The sequence below is a fragment of the Oncorhynchus masou genome, chromosome 30, assembly GCF_036934945.1.
Source record: "Oncorhynchus masou masou isolate Uvic2021 chromosome 30, UVic_Omas_1.1, whole genome shotgun sequence".
Lineage (NCBI taxonomy): Eukaryota > Metazoa > Chordata > Actinopteri > Salmoniformes > Salmonidae > Oncorhynchus > Oncorhynchus masou.
The window spans coordinates 59,690,423-59,700,422 of NC_088241.1; the positions used below are offsets into that span (position 1 = coordinate 59,690,423).

The 10,000-nt window shown below is 51.5% G+C and overlaps 1 protein-coding gene across 7 annotated transcripts in view; it reads right to left on the minus strand.

Annotated features, from left to right (window-relative positions):
- LOC135522887 (receptor-type tyrosine-protein phosphatase mu-like) overlaps positions 1 to 10,000 on the minus strand; it is a 313,769-nt gene that overhangs the window by 12,220 nt on the left and 291,549 nt on the right. For all 7 annotated transcript variants that reach the window (XM_064949557.1, XM_064949559.1, XM_064949554.1 and 4 more), the window contains 3 exons: positions 6,318 to 6,467; positions 6,028 to 6,201; positions 271 to 402 (listed from right to left, as the gene is read on the minus strand). In XM_064949557.1, the coding sequence (XP_064805629.1) occupies positions 271 to 402; positions 6,028 to 6,201; positions 6,318 to 6,467 (456 nt within the window). The remainder of the gene's footprint in view (positions 1 to 270; positions 403 to 6,027; positions 6,202 to 6,317; positions 6,468 to 10,000) is intronic.

Here is a 10,000-nt window from a genome sequence, read left to right on the forward strand (position 1 = left end):
GCTACATTTTGACAGACAGGGCCCCAGGTCTGAACGCCCAGAGTCAGTTTGAGGCAGACGCCTTACCCTCCTCTTTATGGTTTTATCTAACCATACACTGGTCTGTTCTCCTTTCTATGGGAGGATAGGGCCCCTGGACTTTTGGACCAAAACCATTGTCCTCATGCACTTTATTAAATGATAAACATGTGTTTTTATAGACCTCCAAATCTGGAAGTTCTGTGTTTGATGGTATAGTAAATGTTGGCATGGTTGACTGGCCTCTCTTACCTGTGCTGGGTCGACATCATTGAGCATCACTATGGAGGTGCAGTGGTAGTCCAGCGCCAGCCTCCAGAAGTCTTTGACCGTGTTGGGCAAGGGGTGCTGGGTAACGATGAACGCTGACGGCTGCTTGTAGCTCTGTGGAGGAAGAGGAGGAGGAAGTCTGTCTACTTTGTCAACTAGAATATATTCAAAATAAATGTTCCAGAGATAATGGACACGTCGTCAGACTCTTGGGGTCATAACGAGGTCAAATCTCCAGTTCAAGATGTCTGTTCCTTAAGGAGTCATGAACAAGAAACGTAGTTCATTAGTTCCAGATATTTATGTGCATTATAAATGAATTCCACTATCAACACTGCTACCACATAGCAAATCCATATCTGCTGCTATGATGACTAATGAGTATAATTAATGACACTTTATTTCCATTGAACCAATCCAAACAGTCATATTGCTGTGTTTGACAAAAAAAAACACATTGCAATTGTTTTGGTTAGGTTATTTCCATGACGATGGGACAAATCAATCCAAAGCCATCTGTTTTTAATCATTTTCAATAAGGACATAATTGTTGGTGGAAGCACAGAGAAAAAGCAATAGACATTCATCAACATGATATGCTGACAGTCCCCTTACTGTTTAGGTTTGGCTGGAAAATGGCTGGCTAAGGAATGTGGGGTGATTATTATAGAGATGGATGGGCAATTTACCCACCAGCTATTTAACCACAGGATGCCCCAAGACTGCTGAGTCACCAAATCTGATCTCCCTCTGTTCCTCCCTCTGGCCCTCTCTCTCTCTATGTTCCTCCCTCTGGCCCTCTCTCTCTCTATGTTCATCCCTCTGGCCCTCTCTCTCTCTCTATGTTCCTCCCTCTGGCCCTCTCTCTCTCTCTATGTTCATCCCTCTGGCCCTCTCTCTCTATGTTCCTCCCTCTGGCCCTCTCTCTCTCTCTATGTTCCTCCCTCTGGCCCTCTCTCTCTCTCTATGTTCCTCCCTCTGGCCCTCTCTCTCTATGTTCCTCCCTCTGGCCCTCTCTCTCTATGTTCCTCCCTCTGGCCCTCTCTCTCTATGTTCCTCCCTCTGGCCCTCTCTCTCTCTCTGTTCCTCCCTCTGGTCCCCCCCTCTCGCTCTTTCTCTGTTCCTCCATCTGGCCCTCTCTCTCTGTTCCTCCCCCTGACCCTCTCTCTCTATGTTCCTCCCTCTGCCCTCTCTCTCTCTCTCTGTTCCTCCCTCTGGCCCTCTCTCTCTCTCTCTGTTCCTCCCTCTGGCCCCTCTCTCTCTGTTCCTCCCTCTGTTCCCTCCCTCTGGCCCTCTCTCTCTCTGTTCCTGCCATCTGGCCCTCTCTCTCTATGTTCCTCCATCTGGCCCTCTTTCTCTGTTCCTCCATCTGGCCCTCTCTCTCTCTGTTCCTCCCCCTGGCCTTCTCTCTCTCTCTCTCTCTCTCTCTCTGTTCCTCTCTCTCTGGTCCTCCCTCTGGGCCTCTCTCTCTATGTTCCTGCCTCTGGCCCTCTCTCTCTCTCTCTGTTCCTCCTCTGGCCCTCTCTCTCTGTTCCTCCCTCTGGCCCTCTCTCTCTCTCTGTTCTCCCTCTCTCTCTCTGTTCCTCCCTGCCCCCCTCCCTCTCTCTCTCTATGTTCCTCCCTCTGGGCCTCTCTCTCCTCCCTCCGTTCCCCCCTCTCTCTCTCTCTCTCTCTCTCTGTTCCTCCCTCTGGGCCTCTCTCTCTCTCTGTTCCTCCCTCTGGGCCTCTCTCTCTCTCTGTTACTCCCTCTGCCCTCCCCCTTTTTCTCTCTTCTCGGTGTTCCTCCCCCTGGCCTCTCTCCCTCTCTCTCTCTCTCTGTTCCTCCCCCTGGCCCCCTCTCTCTCTGTTCCTCCCTCTGGTCCCCCCTCTCTCTCTCTCTGTTCCTCCATCTGGACCTCTCTCTCTGTTCCTCCATCTGGCTGGCTCTCTCTCTGTTCCTCCATCTGGCCCTCTCTCTCTCTGTTCCTCCATCTGGCCCTCTCTCTCTGTTCATCTCATATCATAAGTCATATCTCCCTCCCTCTCCCTCCCTCCCTCCCTCCCCTCCCCTCCCTCCCTCCCTCCCTCTCTCTGTTCCTCCCTCCCTCCCTCTGGCTCTCTCTCTCTCTGTTCCTCCCTCTGGCCCTCTCTCTTCTCTCTCTCTGTTCCTCCCCCTGGCACTCTCTCTCTCTGTTCCTCCCCTCTGGGCTCTCTCTCAGTTCTCCCTCTCTCTCTCTCTCCCTCCCCATCTGATCCTCCCCCTCTGTTCCTCCCTCTCTGTTCCCCATCTGGCCCCTCTCTCCTCTCTGTTCCTCCCCCTGGCCCTCTCTCTCTGTTCCTCCATCTGGCCCTCTCTCTCTGATCCTCCCTCTGGCTCTCTCTCTCTGTTCCTCCATCTGGCCCTCTCTCTCTGTTCCTCCATCTGGCCCCTCTCTCTCTCTGTTCCTCCCTCTGGTCCCCCCCCTCTCTCTCTGTTCCTCCATCTGGCCCTCTCTCTCTGTTCCTCTCATATCATAAGTCATATCTCCCTCCCTCCCTCCCTCCCTCTGGCCTCTCTCTCTCTGTTCCTCCCTCTGGCCCTCTCTCGCTCTCTCTGTTCCTCCCCCTGGCCCTCTCTCTCTCTGTTCCTCCCCCTGGCCCTCTCTCTCTCAGTTCCTCCCTCTGGGCCTCTCTCAGTTCCTCCCTCTGGGCCTCTCTCAGTTCCTCCCTCTGGGCCTCTCTCTCTGGGCCCCTCTGGGCTCTCTCTATGTTCCTCCCTCTGGGCCTGTTCCTCCTCTGGGCCTCTCTCTGTTCCTCCCTCTGGGCCTCTCTCTCTTTCTGTTCCTCCCTCTGGCCCTCTCTCTCTTTCTGTTCCTCCCTCTGGCCCTCTCTCTCTCTTTCTGTTCCTCTCTCTGGCCCTCTCTCTCTCTCTCTGTTCCTCCCTTTGGGTCTCTCTCTCTCTCTCTGTTCCTCCCTCTGGGTCTCTCTCTCTCTCTGTTCCTCCCTCTGGGTCTCTCTCTCTCTCTCTCTGTTCCTCCCTCTGGGCCTCTCTCTCTCTCTGTTCCTCCCTCTGGGTCTCTCTCTCTCTCTGTTCCTCCCTCTGGGCCTCTCTCTCTCTCTGTTCCTCCCTCTGGGCCTCTCTCTCTCTCTGTTCCTCCCTCTGGCCCTCTCTCTCTCTCTCCGTTCCTCCCTCTGGCCCTCTCTCCCTCTCTGTTCCTCCCTCTGGCTCCCTCTCTCCTCTCTCTCTCTCTCTCTCTGTTCCTCCCTCTGGGCCTCTCTCTCTCTCTGTTCCTCCCTCTGGGCCTCTCTCTCTCTCTGTTCCTCCCTCTCTGTTCTGTTCCTCCCTCTGGGCCTCTCTCTCTCTCTGTTCCTCCCTCTGGGCTCTCTCTCTCTGTGCTGTTCCTCCCTCTGGGCCTCTCTCTCTGTTCCTCCCTCTGGGCCTCTCTCTCTGTTCCTCCCTCTGGGCCTCTCTCTCTGTTCCTCCCTCTGGGCCTCTCTCTCTGTTCCTCCCTCTGGGCCTCTCTCTCTGTTCCTCCCTCTGGGCCTCTCTCTCTGTTCTCTCCCTCACTGGGCCTCTCTCTCTGTTCCTCCTCTCTGGGCCTCTCTCTCTGTTCCTCCCTCTGGGCCTCTCTCTCTGTTCCTCCCTCTGGCCCTCTCTCTTTCTCTCTCTCTCTCCGTTCCTCCCTCTGGCGCTCTCTCTCTCTCTGTTCCTCCCTCTGGCCCTCTCTCTTTCTCTCTCTCACACTGTGTTCGTGTGTGTGTGTCTCACTCACTCTGTGTGTGTCTCTCACTCACTCTGTGTGCTTGTGTCTCTCTCTCGCTCACTCATTCACTGTGTGCGTCTCTCACTCTTTGTGTGTGTGTCTCACTCACACTCTTTGTGTGTGTGTCTCACTCACACTCTTTGTGTGTGTGTCTCACTCACACTCCCTGTGCGTGTGTCTCACTCACACTCCCTGTGCGTGTGTCTCACTCACACTCCCTGTGCGTGTCTCACTCACACTCACTGTGCGTGTCTCACTCACTCACTGTGCGTGTCTCACTCACACTCACTGTGTGTGTCTGTGTCTCACTCACTCCCTGTGTGTGTCTCACTCACACTCCCTGTGCGTGTCTCACTCACACTCACTGTGCGTGTCTCACTCACACTCACTGTGCGTGTCTCACTCACACTCACTGTGCGTGTCTCACTCACACTCACTGTGCGTGTCTCACTCACACTCCCTGTGCGTGTCTCACTCACACTCACTGTGCGTGTCTCACTCACACTCACTGTGCGTGTCTCACTCACACTCACTGTGCGTGTCTCACTCACTCACTGTGCGCGTCTCACTCACTCAATATGTCTGTGCGCGTCTCTCTCACTCACTCTGTGTGCGGGTCTCTCTCACTCACTCTGTGTGCGCGTCTCTCTCTCTCTCACTCTGTGTGCGCGTCTCTGTGTCTCTCACTCTGTGTGCGCGTCTCTGTGTCTCTCACTCTGTGTGTGTGTCTCTCACTCTGTGTGTGTGTCTCTCACTCTCTGTGTGTGTCTCTCACTCTCTGTGTGTGTCTCTCACTCTCTGTGTGTGTCTCTCACTCTCTGTGTGTGTCTCTCACTCTGTGTGTGTGTCTCTCACTCTGTGTGTGTGTCTCACTCTGTGTGCGTGTCTCTCACTCTGTGTGTGTGTCTCTCACTCTCTGTGTGTGTCTCTCACTCTCTGTGTGTGTCTCTCACTCGTTGTGTGTCTCACTCGTTGTGTGTCTCTCACTCGTTGTGTGTCTCTCACTCGTTGTGTGTCTCTCACTCGTTGTGTGTCTCTCACTCATTGTGTGTCTCTCACTCGTTGTGTGTTTCTCACTCATTGTGTGTCTCTCACTCATTGTGTGTCTCTCACTCATTGTGTGTCTCTCACTCATTGTGTGTCTCTCACTCATTGTGTGTGTCTCTTACTCACTCACTCTGCGTGTGTCTCACTCAATGTGTGTGTGTGTCTCACTCATTCACACTCTGCATGTGTGTGTTTCACGAGTGTGTTCAAGTTCATGTGTGTGTGTGTGTGTGTGTGTGTGTGTGTTTCTGTGTGTGTGTGTGTGTGTTTGTGTATTCCTGTGTGTGTGTGTGTTTGTGTGTTTGTGTGTGTGTGTGTGTGTTCCTGTGTGTGTGTGTTCCTGTGTGTGTGTGTGTTCCTGTGTGTGTGTGTGTGTGTTCCTGTGTGTGTGTGTGTGTGTTCCTGTGTGTGTGTGTGTTCCTGTGTGTGTGTGTGTTCACTCAATCTGTGTGTGTGTGTGTTCTCTGTGTGTGTGTGTGTTCACTCTGTGTGTGTGTGTGTTCCTGTGTGTGTGTGTGTGTGTGTGTGTGTGTGTCCTCACTGTGCGTGTGTTCCTGTGTGTGTGTGTGTAGAGTACTGTGAACACTGACCAATCTACATGATTATATTTCACCACAAGGATAAAAAAGAACAGTTTTGTATCAACTTTTCCAGTGTACATTTACATCTAATGTGTGACTGACATGGCAAGTCATTGTGTTCCGAGTGTGTTCAAGTTGTGTGTGTGTGTTCCTGTGTGTGTGTGTTTGTGTGTTCCTGTGTGTGTGTGTGTGTGTTCCTGTGTGTGTGTGTGTGTATTCCTGTGTGTGTGTGTGTTCCTGTGTGTGTTCCTGTGTGTGTGTGTGTTGTGTGTGTGTGTGTGTGTTCCTGTGTGTGTGTGTGTGTCTGTGTGTGTGTGTGTGTGTGTGTGTGTGTGTGTGTGTGTGTGTGTGTGTGTGTGTGTGTGTGTGTGTGTCTGTGTGTGACGTACGTCCATGAGAGCGGCGTTAATGTAGTTGGAACTCTCTCCGTCGATGGTGATGAGGAAGGGCAGACAGCGGTCTGGCGGGAGGACGTCCATGCAGCGGTTCTTCTCGTGGTTCCTGGGGAGCAGGGCGATGCTGCAGTCCTCCACACGCAACGTAGGAGTCACCATGTTCAGAGTCTGGAGGGAGGGGGGATATGAGCACTCCAAGACACAATTGGACATGAGTAAAGTCCACTAATATACCACATATCCACGTATGATGAACAATGCACACGCAGGCCCAAGCCACATACCCTGAACTCCTCTTTGATCTGGCTGGAGTTGGTCTGGGGGTCCAGGCGGTTCATGTCATAGTAGACCGATCGCAGCTGGTTGGCTGGGACGGTGGTGTCCCCGCACAGACACGCCTCCAAGATGGCGTCGTGGATGAATACATACTGCTCCTGTAGGACAGAGGAGGGCCCAGGATATAGTGAGGGACAGACAGCCATGCTACACCTGAACAGGAAGGACTCACATCGCCATTAAAGTGCAGGTAGTGAACACCTAACAACACTGACTCAAGCCAGTTTACTTTTAAACTTTAGTTTAGTCGTGTGTACGGAATATGCATGGTATACATCATCCAATGAAATGCTTACTTGCAGGGTCCTTTTTTACAACAATAAGAAATAAGAAAATATAAGAATATGAACATAAAGTAAATGACACCGTAGGATAGAACCGAGTCGATCCAAGATGGCGTAGCAGTCGGACGCGTGCTTGTCTTGTCCCACGTAAATAGTCGGTTTAGTCGTTTTTTTCGTATATATTTTTAATCTCACTTTCCACCTACGATCTAAATATACCTTCCTGCAACCCGTCTCACCCCAATGGGCCATTACACCGGATCATTGCAGCTAGCTAACTGCAACAGAGTAACTACTGCTGGTTATCTGCATATTTTTATACGTTATAACTGGAACCTCCTTTGGTAAATCAGGTTATAGCTAACCAGCTAACTCAGCTAGTATTTAAGTAGTTTAGTCACTGTTAGCCATTTGGTGTCCTGTGTGAATCTAGCGTTCTCTAATTCTCTCCTTCTCTCTTTCTTTTCACCTTTAGTTGAGCCCTAGGACCATGCCCCAGCCAGCTTTAGTACCTGACCTGGAAGGTTGCAAGTTCAAATCCCGAGCTGACAAGGTACAAATCTGTCTAGATATCTTACCCCTGAACAGGCAGTTAACCCACTGTTCCTAGGCCGTCATTGAAAATAAGAATTTGTTCTTAACTGACTTACCTAGTTAAATAAAGGTCAAATTAAACATTTAAAAATTAAAAAAGGTAGGTCAATACCTGCCAGTCTGCACAGCGCGATATCAACCCAAAGCATATCAGACTTCTTTTCTCTACCACATCACCGGATCCCTGCCGCAAGCTCTGGGCCATTACACCGGATCATTGCAGCTAGCTAACTGCAACCGAGTAACTACTGCTGGTTATCCGCCATGGGTTGTGCCACTTTCCATCAAGATAGAACTCACCCCCTGTCACCCTGTCTGCTGTCACTGTGCTCTCCCCCAGAGATCTTTGTGGGCTATACTCAGCCTTGTCTCAGGATGGTAAGTTGGTGGTTGAAGATATCCCTCTAGTGGTGTGGGGCTGTGCTGTTGGCAAGTGGGTGAGGCTATATCCTTCCTTTTGGCCCTGTCCGGGGGTGTCCTCGGATGGGGCCATCTGTGTCTCGAGACCCTCCTGTCTCAGCCTCCAGTATTTATGCTGCAGTAGTTTATGTGTCGTCTGGGGGCTAGGGTCAGTTTGTTATATCTGGAGTACTTCTCCTGTCCTATTCGGTGTCCTGTGTGAATCTAAGTGTGCGTCTTCTCTAATTCTCTCCTTCTCTCTTTCTTTCTCTCTCTCGGAGGACCTGAGCCCTAGGACCATGCCCCAGGACTACCTGACATGATGACTCTGTCTTGCTGTCCCCAGTCCACCTGACCTTGCTGCTGCTCCAGTTTCAACTGTTCTGCCTTATTATTCTGACCATGCTGGTCATTTGTGAACATTTGAACATCCTGGCCATGTTCTGTTATAATCTCCACCTGGCACAGCCAGAAGAGGACTGGCCACCCCACATAGCCTGGTTCCTCTCTAGATATCTTCCTAGGTTTTGGCCTTTCTAGGGAGTTTTTCCTCAGCCACCTGTGCTTCTACACCTGCATTGCTTGCTGTTTGGGGTTTTAGGCTGGGTTTCTGTACAGCACTTTGAGATATCAGCTGATGTACGAAGGGCTATATAAATACATTTGATTTGATTTAACGCCTCTGTCCCGAAGCAAGCACAAGTTAGTCTGTCTTGAGCTAGCCTGTCTGACCCTAGGCCCATCTCCCAGCTAGTCTGTCTGAGGCATACCCACTCATTTGTGGGCTACAATACCTCGTCTTTGCCAATTGGCCTGGACTCTGTTTATTGCCGTCTGGTTTCAACTGTCTGTCTTTTCTGTCTGTCTGTCTGTCCCTGTCGAGGACCCATCTGCTAGTCCCTACCCGCTCTGCTTTCTAAACGCTGTCGTCTGCCTCCTGCTCGCCTAGCATAGTAGCGACTACAAATGGCTCCCTGACTCACCTATTGCTGCTCATTGGACCTTATGTCTATCTCCCCGTCTGTCTGTCTGTCGGCTCACCCCATGCCTCTCTGTCTGTAAATATGTCTTGTCTCCTGCTGTTTCGGTGTCTCCAGAGATGCAAGCTCTCTCATCATCACTCAATGCCTAGGTTTACCTCCACTGTGCTCTCATCCAATGTCTGTCTGTCCATACCCTAGTCTGTACATTATGCACTGAATCTATTCTACCACGCTCAGAAATCTGTTCCTTTTATTCTATGTACCCAGTCTGTCTGTCTGTCTGACAACCTATTCTTATAAGCTGTACCCTTATCCTATTCCTCCTCTGTTCCTCTGGTGATGTAGAGCTTAACCCAGGCCCTGTAGCCCCCAGCTTTACACCAGGAGCTCTCATTTGTTATTTTCTGTAACCTGTAAAAGCCTTGGTTTCATGCATGTTAACATCTGAAGCCTCCAACCTAAATTAGTTTTATTCACTGCTTTAGCACACTGTCCACCAACCCGGATGTCCTAGCAGTGTCTGAATCCTGGCTTAGTCACCCCGTCTGAAGGCCACCAAAAATTCTGACATTTCCATCCCCAACACTTTCCATCAAGATAGAACTCACCCTGTCTGTCTGTCTCTCACCCTGTCTGTCTGTCTCTCTCGCACCCTGTCTTTCTCTCACCCTGTCTGTCTGTCTGTCTCTCACCCAGTCTGTCTGTCTATCAGTCTGTCTGTCTCTCACCCAGTCTGTCTGTCTGTCTGTCTGTCTGTCTGTCTGTCTGTCTGTCTGTCTGTCTGTCTGTCTGTCTGTCTCTCACCCCGTCTGTCTGTCTGTCTCTCACCCAGTCTGTCTCTCACCCCGTCTGTCTGTCTGTCTGTCTCTCACCCAGTCTGTCTCTCACCCAGTCTGTCTGTCTGTCACTCACCCAGTCTGTCTGTCTGTCACTCACCCAGTCTGTCTGTCTGTCTCTCACCCCGTCTGTCTGTCTGTCTGTCTCTCACCCCGTCTGTCTGTCTGTCTGTCTCTCACCCCGTCTGTCTGTCTGTCTGGCTCTCACCTGTCCGTCTGTCTGTCTGTCTGTCTCTCACCCCGTCTGTCTGTCTGTCTGGCTCTCACCCCGTCTGTCTGTCTGTCTGTCTCTCACCCCGTCTGTCTGTCTGTCTGTCTGGCTCACCTGTCTGTCTGTCTGTCTGTCTGTCTGTCTCTCACCCCGTCTGTCTGTCTGTCTGTCTCTCACCCCGTCTGTCTGTCTGTCTGTCTCTCACCCCGTCTGTCTGTCTGTCTGTCTCTCACCCCGTCTGTCTGTCTGTCTGGCTCTCACCCCGTCTGTCTGTCTGTCTGGCTCTCACCCCTGTCTGTCTGTCTGTCTGGCTCTCACCCCCGT